The sequence below is a fragment of the Asterias amurensis genome, chromosome 7 (assembly GCF_032118995.1).
Source record: "Asterias amurensis chromosome 7, ASM3211899v1".
NCBI lineage: Eukaryota > Metazoa > Echinodermata > Asteroidea > Forcipulatida > Asteriidae > Asterias > Asterias amurensis.
This window is the reverse complement of record NC_092654.1, coordinates 1,869,201-1,891,399: the sequence shown is the minus strand read 5'-3', so window position 1 is coordinate 1,891,399 and position 22,199 is coordinate 1,869,201. Positions and strand designations below refer to the sequence as shown.

The 22,199-nt window shown below is 37.9% G+C and overlaps 1 protein-coding gene across 1 annotated transcript in view; it reads left to right on the top strand.

Annotated features, from left to right (window-relative positions):
- Positions 1 to 15,435, top strand: part of LOC139939295 (potassium voltage-gated channel subfamily KQT member 1-like) — a 98,877-nt gene extending 83,442 nt beyond the window's left edge. The window contains exons 6-14 of the mRNA XM_071935056.1: positions 441 to 581; positions 2,162 to 2,272; positions 4,625 to 4,720; positions 6,499 to 6,778; positions 7,349 to 7,514; positions 8,031 to 8,106; positions 8,542 to 8,677; positions 9,546 to 9,598; positions 10,212 to 15,435. Coding sequence (XP_071791157.1) covers positions 441 to 581; positions 2,162 to 2,272; positions 4,625 to 4,720; positions 6,499 to 6,778; positions 7,349 to 7,514; positions 8,031 to 8,106; positions 8,542 to 8,677; positions 9,546 to 9,598; positions 10,212 to 10,340 — 1,188 coding nt within the window. The 3' untranslated portion in view covers positions 10,341 to 15,435. The remainder of the gene's footprint in view (positions 1 to 440; positions 582 to 2,161; positions 2,273 to 4,624; positions 4,721 to 6,498; positions 6,779 to 7,348; positions 7,515 to 8,030; positions 8,107 to 8,541; positions 8,678 to 9,545; positions 9,599 to 10,211) is intronic.
- The last annotated feature ends 6,764 nt before the right edge of the window (positions 15,436 to 22,199 follow it).

The following is a 22,199-nucleotide window of genomic DNA, read 5'->3' as shown; positions in this document are numbered from 1 at the left end:
TACTCATTTACCTCTGGGTGAAGAGAAGAAATTATGGCTAAGTTTGAAGGACACTAAACTGGGACTCGAACCAACACTCTGCTAATGAGGCGTACAGCTTTACGTTTCCTCTAATAAGAAGCTACACAGGAAAATGTGTCTTGCTCAAAAACATGTGTGGCATACCAGCTGTCGATTTCACCAAACTCTTCCTAACTTAGGATTAATCTTAGGACTTAGGATGAGTTAAGTTCTGTATCCAAAGGAAGCAACCCATCCCAAGTTAGGACGGGTTACTCGTCCTAACTTGAGTTAGAATGAATCATAGCGTTGTGTGAAATCGGCTGCAGGGACCTGAAGTGCTAGTTTGGGAAGTCCTAGCAAGGTCTCAATCAAAACATCTTGTTTGTCACAAAACTCTTGTTTATTCATCTATTATTTTGTTCTCTCTCTATATTTAGGAGCTGATAACGACGTTATACATTGGCTTCCTGATGTTAATCTTTGTGTCGTATTTTGTGTATTTGGCTGAGCGAGACAACAAAGACGAGAAAGGGAGATATCAATTTGAAACCTATGCAGATGCCTTATGGTGGGGAGTGGTACGTCAGCACTTTATTATTAAAAAAAAGATGCTTAAAGGCACTGGACACTATTGGTAACTACTCAAAATAATTATCAGCATAAAACCTTACTTAGTAGCGAGTAATGGAGAGCTGTTGATAGTATAAAACATTGTGAGAATTGGCTCCCTCTGAAGTATTGTAGTTTTTAAGAAAGAGTAATTTCTCACTGAAAATATTTGAATTGAATTCGAGACCTCAGCTGAGATCTCAACTCAAGGCTTCTGAAAGCACACAACTTTTGCGACAAGGGTGTTTTTTTCTTTGATTATTCTCTCACAACTTCGACCACCAATTGAGTTCAAATTTTCACAGGTTACACTGGTCTTTGCAGTTACCAAAGGTGTCCAGTGCCTTTAATGGCCTGGTGTTTCGATTCAAGCAGAGTCTGTCTCGGAGGCTAAATGGCAATAGCACACACGAACAGGGATAAAAGTGTAACATAAGCAGTCATGTTTGTTGTGTTGTCATTTAGCTTTCGAGGAAGACTCAAACGAATTGAAATGTCAGGTCATTAATTAGTTTTTGCATTTATTCCTTAGGTCCTTTTGGTTGGTAAGCAGTTTGCAAAAGCTATTTCTATTTTCTCACTTGATAATCTTTTAAGAGAAGCGAGGAAATAAGGGACTGCTTTTTTTTTTTTTTACAAAGGGAATTGTCTGCCTCAGGCTGTTTCCACTTGATGGCCCCCCCCCCTCCCCCCAAAAAATCCTGACCTTCAAGAAAAATTTTGATGGCATTTAGTTGTTCTTTAATTACCAATTGAGCCCAAATGCTCACATATTTGTTATTTTCTGCATCTGTTGGGATGGGATGCACCAAGTGAGAAAAATAGTGGTCTTTGTCAATTATTTCGGTTTCTAGTGCCTTTATAACATCGGACAACTTGAAATCTCACATCTAGTTGTTTGAAGAGGTGTTTAATTTGTGTCCTCTCGAATGTAAAGATTCATGTCTCTTGCGTGAGAAATGTTTCCACGTAAATGTAAAAACATCTGCAGGGGAAACATACGATGGAGAAGTAACTGACAAGCAGATGTTCTGTCAAAATGTCAGAGTTACATTTGAAAAATATTTATCAAAAGAAAAGGCCTCTACCATTCCTGTATATAACACAATTAATTTTAACATCTATTAAATTGTTGCGGAACTGCTGTTCAAAATGAGATACGAACTGCCTCAGGCAGATACGAACTGCCTCAGGCAGTTTTAGTGGTCTAGTTGATTAAAAATATCTGCTCAGAATTACATATGCAAAGGTCGGAATAGTTTGCCTTTTTTTTCCCACAGAATTTTAACATCTATTAAATTGTTGCTGATCTGAACTGCCTTTAGCTAGCTACTGGGCAATTTCAGTGGTCTAGTTGTTTGAAAAACATCTGCTCTAGAATTGCAAAGGTCATGGGTTCTCATCCCACCCGAGTTATTTGCCTGTGATTTTTTTTCTTCACAGAACTCTAGAAAAAAAACTACTGTACTGATGCTAACACACATATCGGGGTGAGGGGAAAACCCAAATTATTATACTTATTTTTTATTGTGTATTTTTTCTTTTACAGGTAACATTAACTACGATAGGTTACGGCGATAAAGTACCTCTTACGTGGCTGGGGAAGATTATCGCCTCTTGTTTTTCAATATTTTCCATTTCATTCTTCGCCCTTCCCTCAGTAAGTATAAAACATTCCGTAAACTTTTGCATGTTTAAAACACAATTAATGGGAGACTTTGGAACGCTAGGTGGCAGCAGACTTACCAGGTAATCCATTGTTTATGTAGTTCTAAGCATGCGTACTTTCCAAGAACATTGTCTGCTGCCACTTACTTACAGTCTCCGAAATTCTCCCGTTGCAAATGAGGCTCCATCTATCGGTCGGTGACGGGATTCGGCAAAGACAAATTTAATAGAGCGGGATTTGAACCAACAACCTCCAGTAACGTGCCTGCATGAGCTCTACCAACAAAGCTTTCCAGCCCTATATTGGGGGTCCGCCTTTTTTGTCAATATCTTTGTTTGGGGAGCTAGTCGAATCCTGCTCTAGTCAATTTTGCTTTGTTCAGCCTAGATCAAACTTTAGAGATGCAAAAACATTTTTTTGTAGACATATTTAAGCAACAACACAGGTATGCAACTCTTCGTAAAAAAAAATACTAATCGCTAAAAAAAATATATATATGCCTGGCAACAACAATGTAAAACTACAATAATGTAAAATAAGCCTAGTACATGCTAACAATGCATAATAAACCTCAACATTTTCCAGGGTCCCATTGTGGGTCTCACGTCCCATGGCATTTCCGCTGCCTCGATCGCTCCGAACTTTTATTGTTAAAATTTCTCTATTTTTTTTCAATGGGCAGTTGCATGCCTCTTAACAGTGTGGGAAACATGACTTCACTGCTTGGTATAATGCTCGGGTTGCTGGTCGCTGTTAATGGACTGAGCAGAAAGTGAGGTCCATTAACAGCGGTCAGTCACCAACCAAGGTGACGCACAAAGAAAAAATTTGATTTGATATTTACCCCCACAATAAGTATAGTGAATACAGAACTTTCCCACAACAGTTTGCTTGTGTAAGGGCCATTTATTCACCAGTTCACAGAATCAGTCCAAATCATGTGACCAGTGTTTGACCAATCAGAGTGCATTAGCGCTCCTAGGTATTTATTAATAACAATTATGGACACCTGTTGGCTATTAATCAATTTTTTATTGGAAAAACTAATAAAAAAGATATTGATAAAACTGTGCAAACACGTAAACTGGTGGGAAATGCTGAAGAGGAACGCTTTTGAATTAGACATGATTATTTTTGCCAAAACATTTGTTTTCTTATAAAAAGTTTTTACTAATATTTACTAATAATTTTTCTCTGACATCTTTCATTGATTTTATTTTGGCAGCAAACATTTTTTAGGGTTTTGGGTTTTTTTCTGGGTTTTTTTTTTTGGGGGGGGGGGTTCAGAAAAAATATTGAATGTTTTTTAATACAAAACTTTCATTTGAAAACTAGAAAGAGGGACTTATATTACTCTGTTAAAATCCAATGACGTACTTTTTCTCGTGGAAAAATTAAGTGCACTGTAAATTCTTAATTATTAATTTTTTGATCTATTATTTGTGACTGTAAGTAGAAAATGACAATGATTGGAAAGGTCGCTATAAAACATTGATGAGAGATGTTTGTTGTTGTGATACTGAAGGGGCCAATTTTTATTATTAAAATTCTCTCATGGGAACTTGTGTTGTTTCCTTCTTGGGAAAATATTTGTGTTGTAGAGAGATCATTCCACCCTAAAAATAGAGTCCTGTGCCCTTTTTTCGAAAAATTAGCTTTGGCACCAAATTCAGCTCAGGCTAGCTTGGCCCACAGTTGTTTTGACAATCGCAAGTGCTTTGCGTATGCCCTAAGGTCTTAAGATGAGAGAGCAGAACCTGAAGTTGAAGCCAAATCCAAAGCCGGGCATTCGAAAAGGGCTATAGATTAGCAAACACTCAAAATATTTAAGGCCCATAAAAACTCACTGGGTGAGAATTTGAAGCTAGTGATAGTGTGATTTATTTTGAGAAAGGATTCTGAAGCAATAGGGTTTTGACCCATTCAAAAAAAATTTGAACCTGAAAAATGTTGTGCTTGAATCATTATTGGGTTGGTAACCGCTGTCAAAGCGTGGATGGATGGATTATTCAACTTTCTTGTGAAAATATTAACTGTTTTGTTGCCAAATATGTAGACACTGTATTCAACTAATATGTTCAAATGTGGCCTTTATTGTATCTTTCTGTAAAACTTTACCTATAAAAAAAGAGGATGGATTTGACAGTCTTTTGAAAATATTGACAGTTTTGGGGGCAACAAGTAGACTGAAACATTCAAATATGGCTCTAATAATTGTATCTTTTTATATAGTTTTGCCCATAAATCCATATAAAATTGACAAAAAACAATCTATGACTCCACCTTTGAAGTGACTTTTCTTATTGACTTATGATATTACTTTTTTCGTTTCAATATTTGTAGGGTATTTTGGGCTCTGGCTTTGCGTTGAAAGTGCAGCACAAACAACGGCAGAAACACTTCAGCCGGCAGATTCCCGCCGCAGCTCGGCTCATTCAGGTAATTTCTTGTAAAATTTTCATCTTTTTTTTTTAAGTGTGTCTTTCTCTGTAAAATATTCTAGCATTGTACCCTACTACTCGTTTGCAATAAGTTTTCTGTTTTTTGTATGTTTATTCTTTATAGGTATTTTTTTTATAATGTAATTCGCCAGACACACAACGAGGTCTTTGCCACCTACTCCTAGGGCTGAAACAGGGTGACCCCCTTTACAATCCATATGGGTGTAGGCTTGGGTATCATCAATCCGAAGCCTGGCTGGTAGAACTTATAGCACTACCTCCCCAATTGTACGTAGCAAGTGTCACGCCCTGGACTCGAACCCACACTCTGCTGATCAAACACCAGAGCTTGAATCCGGTGCTCTTAATCCCTTGGCCGTTTCACGCCATGACACTGAAAGTATTTCTGGTAATGAAACCAAGGATGCCTGAAAAAAAAAACTTAATCACGGTATCCTGCATGCCCGAGGAAAACCTGTAAACAAGGGTGCTTGCTAACCCTAACCCTACCCTTACACTGTAGCTCATAAGCCTGAGGAAACCTGTAAAACAAGGGTGTTTGCTATGTGAACCAGAAACAATGGGTTAACCCCTACCCTTTTGCTGTAGCTTGCATGCCCGAGGAAAACCTGTAAAACAAGGGTGTTTGCTGTGTGAACCAGAAACAATGGGTTAACCCCTACCCTTACACTGTAGCTAATAAGCCTGAGGAAACCTGTAAACAAGGGTGCTTGCTCTACTGTGAACCAGAAACACTGGGGTTTACCCCTACCCTTTCACTTTAGCTCATAAGCCTGAGGAAACCTGTCAAACAAGGGTGCTTGCTCTGTGAACCAGAAACACTGGGGTTTACCCCTACCCTTTTGCTGTATCTTGCATGCCTGAGGAAACCTGTAAACAAGGGTGCTTGCTCTACTGTGAACCAGAAACACTGGGGTTTACCCCTACCCTTTCACTGTAGCTTGCAAGCCTGAGGAAACCTGTCAAACAAGGGTGCTTGCCTCTGTGAACCAGAAACACGTGGGTTTACCCCTACCCTTTCACTGTAGCTTGCATGCCTGAGGAAACCTGTAAACAAGGGTGCTTGCTGTGTGAACCAGAAACACTGGGGTTAACCCCTTCCCTTATTACACTGTAGCTCATAAGCCCGAGGAAACCTGTCAAATAAGGGTGCTTGCTCTGTGAACCTTCTGGTTCACAGAGCAAGCACTGTGAACCAGCTTGCATGCCTGAGGAAACCTGTAAACAAGGGTGCTTGCTATGGTAGCCAGAAACAATGGGTTAACCCCTACTCTTCCACGATAAGTGTTCTGGCTTCTTGTTTACGTGCCCTCTTCAGGCTTGTGGCTTATTTGTGGTTCTGTCGAGCCTGCAATGTTTTACCCCTACTATTTAAAGTGCCAACACCCTCCAGTAATATAATAGGTGTTAAATTTGCATCGTGGATAAAGAATATTAATTTTTGGTTTTTCCCCATACACCGATGTGTGTTAGCACTGTATACTCAGTACTTTCCGGAGTCCTGTGAAAAAAATATCACAGACATGCAATTCGGGTGGAATTCGAACCCACGACCCCTGCAAACCTAGACAAGTATCTTACAATCTAGACTACCGAGATTGCCTGGTAGCTAGAGGCAACCCTCCAGTAAAGTTTGTATTAAATATTTTAATTACCTGAATGGTTATATCTATACAAATGCACTGGATTGACATTTTCTGTGAAATGTTCTGGAAAATATTTAACTCCTATTTTTTCTTCTCAAACCATATCCAGTGTGCGTGGAGAACCTTTGCCGCTGAGAATAAAACCGGTTTTGTTTCCGAAGCAACGTGGAAAATCCATATTGCGCCACCGAATTCCAATAATGCTTCCAACTCCACCACGCCCAGCACCCCTTCCTTCATTAACAAGACGCACCTCGCCAAAAAACGTAAGAATTCCAAGCTCAAGGAGGCGCTGATCCAGTCGACACTGCTGGAGTTTATTCCTGGGAAGTCGTCACCGGAGAGAGCGACCGGTGGTGATGCAGTCTTCAATCATGAGGAGTCTTCATGTAAGTATTTATAAATGAAAACCATCAGAAATCCATTATTTATTTACAACTTGTATCTAACCTAGAGTGAAGAGCCTGTCTCTAACCAAAGATGGAAATAAAGGTGAAATAACTTATTCCTAGCTTATAGTGAAAAACCTCGTCTCTCATCTAACATGTTTTGAAATAACTTGTCCCTATACCTATGGTGAAAGAACTTGTCCCCAACATATCATTTTGAAAGACCCTAACCATGATGCAAAAACTTGTCTCCAACCTTCAGTGGAAAAACTTGTCTCTAATCATTGTGAAAGAACTTATACCTAACCTTAATACAAAAAAATATCCCTAACCTATTGTGGAAGAACTTGTTCATAGCCTTCAGTGGAAAAAACTTGTCCCAAACAGGTTTTTTTGCAACCATCTTAACCCGTAGATACTAGAAGATTTAAACATCTAAACAGTTCTTCTCTTCATTTACTTGTAACCAATATTTTTGTAATTTTGTTGTTGTTGCTGTACAGTTGTTTTACACATAAAAACAAGCAAACAAACATACAAACAAACATTTCTCATCACTGTATGATAAAGGTGTCTTTGATCGGACGAACAGGAGACGACTCGATACCGATCGAGACAAAGAAGGGAGTGAGAGGTATCGTCCGCTACAAAGACTCTCCGAGATGTTCTCCATGGACCTACCAGACACCGAGGGCGACATCTTTAGTTTTGCCTTTGTGCCAGAAACAATCACAAGGTACTGGTCTAGAATGTGTTGATTTCCACCTTAAGTAGCATTTGGAATTCTGATTCGTTGTTGTTGTTGTTGTTGTTGTTGTTGTTTTGGGGGGTAGTTTAGGGGGGGGCATCCGGAGGACTCTAGAAGCTGAACACATATCGGCATACAGTAAAAACCAAATGTTACACACATTTGTTTTTTTACAAAGGGTTTGGGGGATGTATATATGGTTTGTGGTTACACCATGTGTATATCTCTTTGCTGGGTAGATTGTGATCTTTTGGAAACTTGTCGTGCTATATATTCTATTGGCGCGGAGTAGATTTTCAGAATTCGGGAAACTTCTCAGTTCTAAACTACTACCTGAGCGGAAGGTAGGAAATCAACCGGAACTATTACTTTTCTCAGTGGATTGAGGGAACAATTCTATTGATCTTTAAAATTTTCCTTTGTTGATGCAATTTTTGTAATTCCTGGAATGTTAATAACATTTTAATAATATTCCTTGTGTTTGTTTTATTTGTATTTCCCCAGCCTCACACCAATCCATAAAATAGCCATCAGAGCGATACGAAGGATTCAATATTTGGTAGCTCGCAAAAAATTCCAGGTGGGTATTGTTTCCATGACAATTGTTTAGTTCATCAGTAACTACAACTACAAAAAAATCCCAAATAACAACTTTGGAAAGCCCTTACATCATATGCCGAGTTTGATCATGTTTGAGACAAACTGAGTTTTCTAAGTGTTTCTGGTTTAAAACAAAAGCGTCAGACTTAGTTGTTTTGCCAAATTCTAACTACTTCTTCAGGCAAAGCATATTTCTGTTCAGTAAAGTTTTAGAAAATTTAATTTTAAAAATCATTCTGATAATAAAAGGCATTTTGTTCTTCCTACTTTAATCTGGTTTCCAATTTTTGGGGGCCTCAGAAAAATCAGCAAAACTTTTATTGGAACTGTCGTGCTAATTCGGGAAAGGATTATTTGACTGTTGCTTTGTGAATGTCCCTAACTGAATATTATTGAACTACTGTTCTTTTGACAGCAAGCTAAAAAGCCGATCGATGTACGGGATGTTATTGAACAATATTCTCAGGGACATATGAACATGATGGTGCGAATTAAGGAACTACAAAGACGTCTCGACCAAACCGTTGGAAAACCAGGAGCCTACCTCACAAGTACGAATATTTCCTCTCACATCTTCTTCAACAACCCATCATTTCGTTCCGATCATATCCTTGTTTGATTGGCTGCATTGCGCCAAAGCAAGCCATTACACAGTGATATGTAACAACTGGTCCTATACTTCAAAAACGTAGCTCAACAAAATACTGAAGACGGTCAGAGCATACTGATCGAAATGTCGAGTTGAACCCTACGGTTCTTTTCAGAACCACCACAACTCAATTAGAGATTATCATTTAATGGTGTTACAGCAAACCGTACTATTTAGGAAAATACTGAATGTTTAAGCACCTTGAGCCTCACTGAGTGATAGATATTATTATTTCATAACTCTTCTAACTAAAGCCAATACATCTTGGCCTAGCGGTCTAGTGCACCTCACCTGAGCTGGGGGGTTGTCTGAGTGTGAGTTCGGTTGCCAGTCTAAACACTTGCAACCCTTGAACAAGACCCTTCACTATAATTGCTTCATCCTTGGCAAGACTTAAAGCCGTACGCCTCGTGTGTCGTGTAGTTCATATTAGAACCCAGTTCACTTATCATTCAGAGAAAGTGCTCACCTCAGTGTTGGCACGGCTTGCTGCAAATTTTTCTGTCGTTTTACCTCGACAACCTGCTTTATAGTTTGGTTTCATTATTCAAATAATTTCTGTGCACCTGTCGTAAAATAATTTGCACTTTGAGACATCGATAGACAGGGTTCAACAGACAACTTAAAATATATTTTTAAAGAAGAGAACAACCTGCAAATCCCTAATAAAGGTGGTCTTCCAAATTATTGGGAATTTATTTCTTAGTTATTTTGATTCTATTCCTAAATGAAATCTTTTCCCTTTGTCTTTGGTTCTCGTTTTCTCTTAGTTGACAAGCGAAAACAGACAATATTGGCCAGGATGTCTATTATGGAAAATCAGGTACAGTAGAATGTTATTGTTGAGCTAAAATATTTAGATGTGGGCAATTTGTTTTCATCTTTGTTGAGAACGTGAGGGTGATTTAAAGACACAGGACACCTTTTGTAATTGTCAAAGACTAGTCTCTCACCTATACATAAATACTATACTATACATATACATAAAATAACAAACCTTTTTCGCACAAGTTTGCTTGAATTTGAGACCTCAGCTGAGATCTCAAGTTCAATTCAAATATATAAGTGAGAAATGACCTCTTTCTCAAAAACTTTATTCCTTCAGAGGGAGCCATTTCTCACAGTATTTGATGCTATCAACAGCTCTCCTAAAAAAGGTTTTTATGCTGACAATTATTTTGAGTTATTACAGATAGTGTCCAGTGCCTTTACAAACAAATAAACAAATTAATTCAATTGATTTTGTAAGCAGCTTAGGTTATTTTCAGTAAAGCCTTATACAACTTTTTGTTTTAGGTACTGAACAAAAATTACAAAAATTACGACAAAACTGTTAATTTGGCAGATGCAAATAGATGTTTCTTGTTATAAGCATTTCCTTCCAACAGCTACAAGAAATTACCAACATTAGTTCAAAATTTTCTTCTTGTCTACAGATGTACGTGATGGACTCAAAGCTAGATGGTTGTATGAGAATCTTGAACACCTTGGTCAAGAAGCTCGACGAACAACACGAAGCGAGGACAGACAGCCCTCGCTTGACACCTGCGCAGTCCAACATATAGAGCTCGACTAGACTGAGAACAAAAGGACACGATGACCGGAAGGACGCAGAGAACGAAAGGACACAAAGAACTGACGGCAGTTTTGTCATTGCTCAGGGCTTATTTAGTCAGTGATAGTTTTTTATTTGAGGGAGAGAGACTGAAGAAGTGACATGTAGAAAGAGTGACGCCTAGACACACAGACAAACAGACATGAGGTGACTTACAGACTTACAGATAGACAGACAGACAGACAGACAGACAGACAGACAGACCAACACATGCACATTTTATATCTGCAACAAAGTCAATTTTTATATTACTTTTATTAATACTAATGTTCTAGACTTTTATCCTAAATTCTGTGAAAACAATGTAGGTACAGTGTTATGGACACTATTGTTCCTTCTTTCAGTTGAATGATTACCCCTACTTTTATATTTCTTAGTGTTTACCAAGCTGAATTGGTAGTTTTTAAAATACATATACATATTCTTTTGTTTTCGATCTGAAAGCTCTCTGGTTTTAAAGTTCATACCAGTATCATTCTACAGAAAACCATTTCTGTCAAATTGCATGGACAGACAGACAAAGCCTGACCTAACTGACGGACCAACAGACCGACAGTTACAAAGCTGGCGCCCCCCTTTTCTTTTGCAGTAGGATTGTTCCGATGTACTGATGAACCTCAAATGCTAAAAATTATTAATGAAACTTATCTGAAAGTTCAACAATGTATAGAAATTTAAACCCACACACACTAATTAGATCGGGTGGGAAGAAAACAATAACAAAAATCACTTAGATTTACTCTTTAATGCGCCGACCGGTTGCTATCTACTGATTTAGATCCCTTCAGAAAAAAAGTTTTTAAACGTCAAATAAAAATTGAAAGGCCACACAGTTTTCAGAATAGTCAAGAGGACTCTTGTGGGTGCTTTTGTGACCTGTTTTGGGGAGTCGCCATTTGCATACAAACAATTAATGTGTCCATATGATAAATTTATCACTAAAATCTATGGTGCACTATTGACATGCAGAAGATGTTTTCATATAAATGCTGCCGAGATCTGAACAAATGCAGTTAACAAAAAGTAAACTTTCAAAGTTGCAGTGACCTAGGGCCACAAGCTTTGGACATTATGTTTCTCTTGAAATAATTTTATGGATGAAAGTGACAATTATTTTCTCAGGGTAACATCCGACATTAAGTGAATCTTAGGTCTAAATATGAAAAGCCAAATTTGCCTGTTGTTTGTAACTTTTACATAAACCGTGACCTTTTTAGGTATACGTATTGTGTCAGACATGGACATGTCAGACATGGAGACAAATAACTTGACCACTGTATGACCACCAGACAGAGACAGGACACAAGACTATGGCAGTTTGCGTTTGTGACTTGAACAAATCAAGATATTGTGATTCAGTAGCTATACAACAATACTGAATCTATTCATTGCGAAATCAGCGTTTCGCTTGGTAGGATTCAAACCCACAATCTTATAATTGCTAGATTGATACTGTACAGTGCACCACCATTCAATTCCAATTCAAATAACCAGATCGCACTCCGATATCAACATCAACACTTTTTTGAAAGGCCTTTTCGAAACCACGGCTTCGGCTCCAGGTTCAGGCCAGGGCTTCAGTGGAGAGAACAGAGCCTGAAGCCAAGTCCAATGTCGAAGCCTTGGATTAAAAAAAAAAAAACCTAGACAGCGACGTGTGACATGTGACTTTTTACTACAGAGACAAATACGAGACATCAAACACTGAGGCTCCTATCTAGATTACAGAACTAGGACAGCCTACTAATACATTTGTCTTTTTAAAACTTATCAGTTTCTCTGTCGACTAGACAAAAGTTTTCTAGAATTTATATATGCATTATTCAAGCAGTATTTATCACACTTTTGAAGTACAATTTTTAATTATGATGTGGTGTTTTATTTAAGTATTGAATTATATTCCTCATCTTTTTATTGTCACTCACGATTTAGCTTTTCTCTGATTAATTTATATCTCATTAAATGACTCGTTACTTGAGGCAAGGTACAGCTTTAAGATTTTATTGACTCATGGTGGCAGCAATCTCCAGCCTGTATTCGTTTAGATTTCTTCATCTCTCTATACATATATAGCCACATTATAGCCTTGTCTACTTGTGCATTACTATCTAAAACTTCTAGGACTCCAAGATATATTGAATTTCGTCAAGTTGTGCCTTATGTAGAATAACTAAACCCACCCCCCCAAAAAAAAAAAAAAAAAAAAAAAAAAACAGACACTGCATGAGAATTTTTCATACAAGGTTTTTAAGCCTTTGAAGTCAACTGTATATTACAAGAATATTGGGAGGAGTGGGTTATTTTGTGCCATCAAATCATATTTGCTTATTCTTTAACATTATTTTACACGCTGGCCACAGACTTTTTTCATGGGGTTTAGAGTGGCACTATAAACTAATCGTAATCGCAAAGAATAATTAAATAATGAAATAAAAAAATAAATTGTCAAGCAGTTGAAAAATTCTTGCAACTGCTTTTATTGAGATTGGAATGATTAGGAGCTCCCTTTCACACACAAAAACGTCTTGCGAAGCAAAGTATATAAAATTACAGCACATGGGCTAGGTATCCTTCTGGCTGCCTGGCCTGTGGCCAGTGTCCTTCTGGTCACTTGGTCTAAGGCCAGTGCCCTTCTGGCCAACTGGTTTGTGGCAAGTGTCCTTCTGGCTGCCTAGTCTGAGGCCATTGTCATGTGGTCAGTGCCCTCCTGGCCACCTAGTCTGTGGCCATCAGTGGCCTATAGCTGCCTGGTCTTTGGCCAGGGCCACATGGTTTTGCACAGACACACAATTTTCTTTGTTTTTGTAGTGAACACATTCCATATCGGTATACTGTACTGTTCTATACAGTCAAGTGGAAATCAGCATTTATTTTAATCTGAAATGTTTCAGGAAATTCTATTTTTGAGTTATTTTGTGCAATTTGACACCTATAAAATTTTAAAATGTTTTATCTTGGGTCTCCTAAAGTAGCTAAACTGGAGTGTTGGACATATTTTAAGATTTGTTAACTAAGGCAGTATTCTTAGAAAAAGTTGTTCACACACCCGGTTCTGACACCGATGTGTTCCGACACGCCTGCATCCTAACACTTACCTTCACCCTAACCCTATAGCTTAAGATCACAAGAAGTTGTCGGCACATAGGGGTGTCAGAACATAGGGGTGTCAGAACATAAGGGTATCAGATCACAGGGATGTCGGAACATAGGGGTGTTGGAACATAGGGCTGTCAGAACATAGGGGTGTCAGAACATAGGGGTGTCAGAACAAAGGGGTGTCGGAACATAGGGCTGTCAGAACATAGGGGTGTCAGAACATAGGGGTGTCGGAACATAAGGGAGTCAAAGCATAGGGGTGTCAGAACATAGGGGTGTCGGAACATAGGGGTGTCGGAACATAGGGGTGTCAGAACATAGGGGTGTCAGAACAAAGGGGTGTCAGAACAAACGGGTGTTGGAACATAGGGGTGTCAGAACATAGGGTTATCAGAACACAGTACCCTGAACATAGAGCAGTCATCAGCTTCTTATAATTTTCCTCACATTTTTTCTTGTAAAACGGAGTCAACAAATTTAACAAGATTTATTGCAATGTCTGTGTGTAAAGGGTTATTAGTAGTCTTGGTTCCAAGACTGTGGTGTCTGTGTATACACACAGCCAATGTTCATACATTTGCTGTGTATATAGATCTGAATGTTGGTTGTGTGTGCGCAAACAACATCGTCTTGAAACCAAAATGCTATTCACACTTCAGTAATTTAACTGTGGTCCCTTGCTTGGTTGATGGTTAATGTAGCAATCTTTGAAAAGATTTTGCAAGAGAACTTGGACAGTAGACAAAATTTGTGTCTTTTTATACGAGGTAAATTTTGTTTAAACAAAATTACAAGCTTGCTACTTAGCAAGGCACCCTTGCTTAACTGCTCTCATGTGAAAGGGGCCAAGACTAGGTTAATGGGGGTTTAAGGTTTGATGGTGAAGTATCATCTCCTTAGGTTTGTGTGTAATAGTATTCTCATGACATTTTTCATTATGTAGTAACGTGTACTTGTGTAATACAGTGAAGGGCAACTATGCCAATATGTCTCTGCTGTTAACCATAGGTGAATGAACTATACGCTTTGTGGCAACCAACTTCATGTAAGGCTGTATTTGCATAAGCGGCTCTGGCTTACTCATCAACATGCATTGAAGCATAGGATACCCATAGCAACATCCTTAGCCACAGCCATAGCCACAATTTGGCGTTAATATGTGCTTATGCACAGCTCATAGTGAGTTGTGATAATAAGGACTTGTTTAAGCCATGGAGGTAGATAAGCAGAACAAAATTGTGCTTAACAGAATATAAGGCTACCAGTCAAATAACATGTGGGATGTACCATCTATGATTTGTATCCTGCTCAGTTTTGCTTAGCAGAAGCAAGTCTGTGATCCATTTTCTGCAGGTCTGTGAAATTGGGTCCTTTTCTTACAAGGCATTAATTTTTTCATACAGGACCAAACTTCTCATGTGAAATGTTTTTTATTTTATTAAGATGATATCCTTATGGTTAACAGCATGGTGACATTGTGCTAGGCTGTTAGCAACCTCAGTGATAAGGACATACACATTGAGCAACTGAAGTCACGATCCCTTACTGTTGACTTTAAAGGTGCCTTGTTTCAGTGTATTTATGTATGGCACATAAATAAACACAAACAGTCCAACTGAAAATATACATCTTCCTTACAACCTATGGAGACTAGTTGACTCACTTTTAAGTACAATATTGTATTTATTGCTACAAGTTCTCTTCAATTAAAGCAGATATTGAACAAATAAATACTACCTACACGATGCAGTGATGTTGATTTTAAATGAGATGAATTATCTTTTGATGTGATTTTGTGAGGTTAATCTTTTGGAATGTCAATTAATCATTCATTTAAACTACAGGTTAGGTAGGTGTTTTTGCAAAAGTTTTATTCAAATAATGGAGGAAAGCATACAATCACAACTTGAGAATTGACAGCTGTTTGATAAAACCCTTTGTCACCGTGTTGATTTAATTAACGAACAGTCGTAGACAAATTGTGTTAATCGATCTGGTGGTTTTTTTTAATAACTCGGCGAGGAGCTGGTGAACTAGAATAACAAATAATGAAATAGATAATTAATATATAATGACATAAATTACTCAATAATCAAATCAAAAGTACCGGGGTAAAGCACGCAATCGAAGGTTCCTGGAAAGATTATACGAAAATGAAAGTTTCTTAAAGAAAATAAGCAATCGTCTCCAGAAAGATTAAAGAAAGCATTTACTAAAGGCTTGAACAAATCTACGTCGCACCAATTCGACAAAAGACAATGTACAATATTATAACAATTTTAGACCATACTATTAGTTAACACTTACAAATTGTTACCGGAGAAAATCACTTCAACACAGTGGGACGTAACGGTGATGTACAGGGAGGTTTACGGGAGTTTGCGGCGGCATACTGGTTGAACAAAAACTGTTGGGAAATTACACACAGGATAATAAAAGTAATTTAAGAAACAAATAATATGTTGGGTCAAACCATAGCGTACCAAAATTTAGTGTTGGATCTATTTTGGATCACGAATAGACAGCTTTTGGATGAACCAGAAAATAATTTCAAATGGCACAAATCATCGAAATAGAAAGGAAGTTATTTGACAATGTAACCAATACATTCGTACAACTGAAATAAGTGACATTAAATATTACACAATAAAGAAATATACTACTTACGAAAACGGCAATGCAAACTAGCTGGGATTGACTACGGTACATACGGCGAACTTAACCAAACGAAACCAGCGACAGAAATGACTTATAGAAATACCGGCACCCAGGTACCTGCGTACAGAACTAGGGGCTTGCCACACCCTAAACGAAATTCCTAAGATGCCAGCAGGCGATTGGCCGACCGTGGTCACTGAACTTTGACATTATGCAAAATAAAGGAACAACTGATAAACGTAGGAGAAACGCTCACAAAATAAACACACATCACCGGTGGGCGATGTCACGTACCCTTGTCTTTTTTCAGTTTTGGGCCAATTGTTAAAATACCGATCTGCATATTTTCCTAAAGAATAAAGCCTATTGGGTCAAGTAAAAAGGCCTCAGAAACCTACTGCATTTTGGAGCACAAAAATCAATACTTTCACATAAAACTGCTGACTTTTGGGCCCCCTACCCTTTGTCTATTTTATATTATATTTTTTCTTCAGTTGTGGTCTGTTTGTTTGTTGTGGGGGTTGTCCAAATACCAATATTCCCCTAAATATAGCTTATTTGTTGGGCCAACTTCAAAAAAATATATAGCGAAAGAGCCTACTGTATCATCCTAGAGCAGATAATCGAATTTAAATCGACTTGCCCCCAATCAAAACACCCAGTGTGTATTCTGTGTGTCTACCCTGGTACTGGGTAGTTGCTTCTTATACAATGTATACAACAGTCTAGTCTACTGACACACCCCAATACACAGGGCTTTCTCACCCAATGGGCAACCCTCACAATAGCCCTCAGCCAGCCAACCACATGTATTCTTTCAGGAGGACCAATCAAAAAACCCAGTGTGTATTCTGTGTGTCCACCCTGGTGGTTGTTGCTTCTTATACAAGCATGGAGGAAGAAAATAGATCTTCCTCCATGATGTATGCAACGATCTACTGACACGCCCCACTACACAGGGTTTTCTCACCCAATGGGCAACCCTTACAATAGCCACTAGCCAACCAACCACAGGCAGGTCTTTCAGGAGGATCAATCAGCTTTCTCTCACAATAGCCCTCAGCCAACCAACCACAGGTCTCCTTTCAGGAGAAACAACCAGAGCGTGGACTACTGACTCTTCACTGAAACCCCTGAATTCCTATAAATAGGCCCACTTCTCTCTTATCTTTTCAGTCTCGTGACGATGACTAGGTAGAGCAAGCTAGTCAAAACGCTGAGACCTTAGGAACTCACCCCATGGGAGTGAAGATCTTAGTAGCCCCAGCCAATTTTCTACCCTCCGCCCGGGGTAATTAAAAAGCAGGACAGTACTCTTCAGCACTGAGAAGTCTCCCGAGATATCTAATAAATCTACTGTGCTTTTGTAGAAAAATAAAGACCGTTCTCTAAAGAACAAACTCTACATGGCAAGTAGATACACACATGGTGTTACCGCAAACCAAATAACATTGATATACCATCATGCAATAGACACGTTGTACACGATGCCCCTTACTTTACCTGGTTAACTTTACTCACATTCGGTTGTTATTAGGTTTGAATTTAGCAACGATTAATGTATGAGAACACGTGAATGACAACACTGTACCAGCTGACATGGGCGTCAATCTGTCTTGAAAGATTGGAGGGGGGGGGGGTCGTACCAATTTTACGGCGTGGGGGTCCCGGGCCCGCTTTAGGATACGGGCAATATTTTAATATTGTGTTCACCCCCCCCCCCCCCCACCACCATTCAAAATTATTTTTGTTTTTAATCAGTTTTAAAAGACTACAAATTTGGTTTACCCCCCCCCCCCCCCCCCATCATTCTTTTCAAAACCCATGAACTGCCGGGGAAAAAATAATCGATAACAATTTTGGTTTTTTTATAATGTTTACCCCCCCCCCCCCAAAAAAAAAAAAAAATTCTTTTCCAAACCCATGAATTGGCCAAAAAGGTCGTCAAAAATTATTTCTGTTACAATCAATACTTCCTACAAAGAGGTTTAAATCCTATGAACTGCCGGGAAAAAACCAATAACAATTTTATTTTGTTTCAAATTTTGTTTTAACCCCCCCCCCCCCAAATCCTATGAATTGGCGAAAAAATGGAATCATGTTTCAAATCAAATTATTTTTGTTTTCAATCAATACTTCCTTCAGAAAGTTTCAAATCCTACAAATTTTAAGTACCATTCCCCCCCCCCCCATTCTTTTAAAAACCTGTGAATTAGAAAAAAAATAAAAGCGTATTTCTGTTACTAATCAATTTTTCCTTCTAAAAGTTTCAAATCTAAAAAATTATGATTTCTGTACAATCAATACTCCCTTCGAAATGGTTGAAATCCTAAATTTTTGTTAACCCCCCCCCCCCCCAATAGAACCCATGAACTGCAGGGAAACAAAATCAATAACAATTTTATTTTTGTTTTAATTTTTTTTTACCCCCCCCCCCCCCCCCCCACTCGTTTCAAATCCTATGAGATGGCGGGAAAAGGGAATCATTTTTAAAATCAAATTATTATTGTTTTCAATCAATACTTCAAAATCCTAAAATAAAATTTCCCTCCCCCTACCAAAATCATTCTTTGAAAAACCCATGACTTGGCGGTGAAAAAATTATCAATAACAATTAATCTTATGTTTTTAATAAATATTTCTTTAAAAAAGTTCAAATCCTACAAATTTTAATTACCCCCCAGTCTTTTTTATTTCTGCTCTTAATCAATATTTCCTTCAAAAAGTTTCAAATCCTACAAAATTATGTTTACCCATCCCCCCCCCCCCCCATCATTCTTTAAAAAACCATGAATTGCCGGGGGAATATTCAATAAAAATTGATCTTTTGTTTTAAATACATTTTTGTCAAAAAGTTTCAAATCCTACAAATTTTAATCCCCCCCCCCATTCTTTTCAAAAACCCATGAGTTAAGGGATAAAAACAACAACAAAAATTTGTTTTTAAATTTGTTTTTAATCAATATTCTCAAAAGTTTCAAATCCTACCAAATTGTGTCCCCCCCCCCCCCCCCCCCTCCCCATCCCCCACCATTCTATTAAAAACCCATGAATTGCCGGGGGAAATACTCAATAACAATTAATCTTTTTTTTTTAATACACTTCTTTTCAAAAAAAAATCTAATTCTACATCCCCCCCCATTCTTTTCAGAACCCATGAAAAAATTCCCAAACAACTTTTATTATTAGAAATATTTCCTTCAAAAAGTTTTAAATCCGAACAAGTGTTGTTACCACCCCCCCCCCCCCCCCCCCCCTCCCCTCCCATCATTATTTTAAATACCCGCGAGTTGCCGGGGAAAAAGTCAGAAAACTAATTTTGTTTTTAATAAATTTTTCATAAAAAAGTTTCAAATCCATCAATTTTGTTTACCCCCCCCCCTCCCCCCCCCCCCCATTTTTTCAAAACCCACGAATTGCCGAACAAATATTTTGTTACAGAAATTCATGGGTTTTAAAAAAGAATGGGGTGGTAGACAAAAATGATAGGATTTTTGAAAAAAAAAGTTGATTATTTTATTTTCAGCAAATCATGGGTGTTAAAAGTTCTATAGGGGTAAGAAACCTTCGGAGAGAAAAAAAAATGGCAAAAAAAAAACCCAATGAAGTCGTGATTATTTTTTTCCACAAATTCATGGGTCATTTGGGTATGGGGAGATGTTTTACACTCCCATGAGTTCCCATCTCTCATTAATTATTTATTTTTATTTAACCCATGAATTTCTGATAAAAATATCATAGCTGATTTTGCTTCAAAACAATGTTTGGGCAAATCTTATTTCCAAACAAATGGGGAAAGGTTAGGGATATTATGATAGGGGTTAGAGTTGGTTAAAATGGTAACGCGTGGTACTGTATGACTTGACTTATTTTGGTACGCATAATGAAAAAAGAAAAATCTTTATTTTTTTTCTCCTTGCTTCTATACCCTTCTTTTGGGTAACAAATAAAAAAGATTAGGTTTTTGCCATTTTAATTCAAAAGCAGAAGTATTTCTTAAAATGTGTCTAAGTTACAACCAATGTGTGGGCAATTTCTGACAAGGGAGCTGGTGGGGGGGGGGGGCGTCGATGAGAACTTTCAACAAAAATAAAATGTAAATTGCGCCCTCATTTGAGAAGTTACAGAATTAGTATGGTCCCTAACTAAATTTGTTGCGTACAATTTGTATTAAGAACACGCACGAAACAGAGGTACGATTGGGGACTAGACTTTGTTTATGTTGTGATGGTGAAGATCTGTTTTTATTCCGTGTGCTGTCCAGTGTCCGTCGTCTGCGAATTGGAATTCCAATCAAATTACAGCGAACAGCCAGCCAGAGAATGAGTGCAAGCCTCAGGCAGACCGCATCCAGCATTTTGAGTAAGTTTTGTTTGAATAAAATTGATATTGAATGAATGGTCGGCAAGAGAAGTCCTGTGTCAAAATGCCTCCCGCATGTCCATTTGCACACCTATGCCATAGCCCATACACCGCAGAGCATGTGTGCATGGCCACTGTACTGCTGCTGTAGTGTCAGTCGACTGCAATAATATAATATGTCCTTTTTAATTTATTATCTTCCATATGCTTGCATTTCTCGCAGTTCCACACGGTGAATTGTGTGAAAATTTCATATTGTTGTGCCTTCTTTTGAGTCAACTTCCTTCAGGCATGTTGTAATGTAGTATGCATCAGGGTCACGGGGACAATCCCAACTTTCCGAGCAAAACAGCTTTCCAGAGGCTACCCGCAGTTTACCCTCACTGTGGTCTTTCGGTGTAAATGGAACCCATAACTTCTTTTTCTTTTGCCAAACTCAAACTATTCTGTATTCAATACAAGTCAATACTATAGTGTATGAGAATAGGAAACTTGGCTGTTTTGCCCAACTGTAAAAAAAAAAAAAAAAAAAACATTTTACCCATACACCTACCAATTTGTCAGTGCATTTGAAAACATGACTATCTTTTTATTTGGCCAAACTTTGAAAACAAAATTAATAAAAAAGATGTTGCCCTGCTGTGAACTTAACCATTTTTTCCAGTGTAATGGGAAACATAGCTTTATTTTTGTTTGGCCCAAATGTTAAAAGAAAGTCAAGTTTTTCAACATTGACTGTTTGAATGGTCCCTAAGTAGCTTATTTCCCCTTTTAAGCTCATGTCAGAAAGTTTTTATTGTAAATTAAGATACCATAAAATTTGATGGATTTGTTAAAAGTACCCATAGTGGTTCTGAGATGGGCTGGTTTGCACTTTGATTTTTACGCTTGGGTCAACTTCTGGAGTATAATTGATGTAAACAATCTTCTCCTTTTCTTACATTTTAGGAAACCAAGATGGGAGACACTTTGCCTTAAAAGGATTCATCTAAATGGAAGTCCCTGGGCTTCTTTGGATCCTCGTGACATCTTCACTGGAAAATACTACTCTGGAGTTTGATTGCGTGAACAACAGTGGAGGTTTCACTGATGCTGTCAATGGTGTAGAAATTAAGGCTGAGTATTAGAATTTTGCTTTGTAATTTGTAAGGAATACTTTTTGGGGAGTAAGGATAGATGGGCCAAACAAAAATTGTATCATGTTTCCTATAGGCCTACCACCCTACTTTTTCCAATCATATGGTGATGAGTGAATAGTGGTTACTGAAATTATTTTGAAAAATAAAAAAATTCCGGCCAGCTTATTTTTCTGTTATCTTCCTGTGAAGTTTTAAATTTAAAACAAAATCAAATAAGTTCAAATGGAAATTTTAAAAATCTGATTGACCCTTTGCCAACTCTAATTTTGAAAGAAACTACGGAAAATAAAGAGGGGAAAAGAGGGGAAAAAATACGACCTTTTTGTTTGGCCCAACTGTGAACAAAAATCATGTAAGCCACTTATCTACCTAATTTTTACCTAAAGAGATAAAACAAACATACTGTCCACCTACCATCTTTTTTCAAAATAATGTAAACATAAGAATCTTTTTATTCTGTCACTTTTTGTTTTAAATGTTGAAAAGAGGTGTTGCCCACTTTCAGAATAATTGAAAAATTACCTTAATTTTATTTGCAAACATTTTGAAACAAA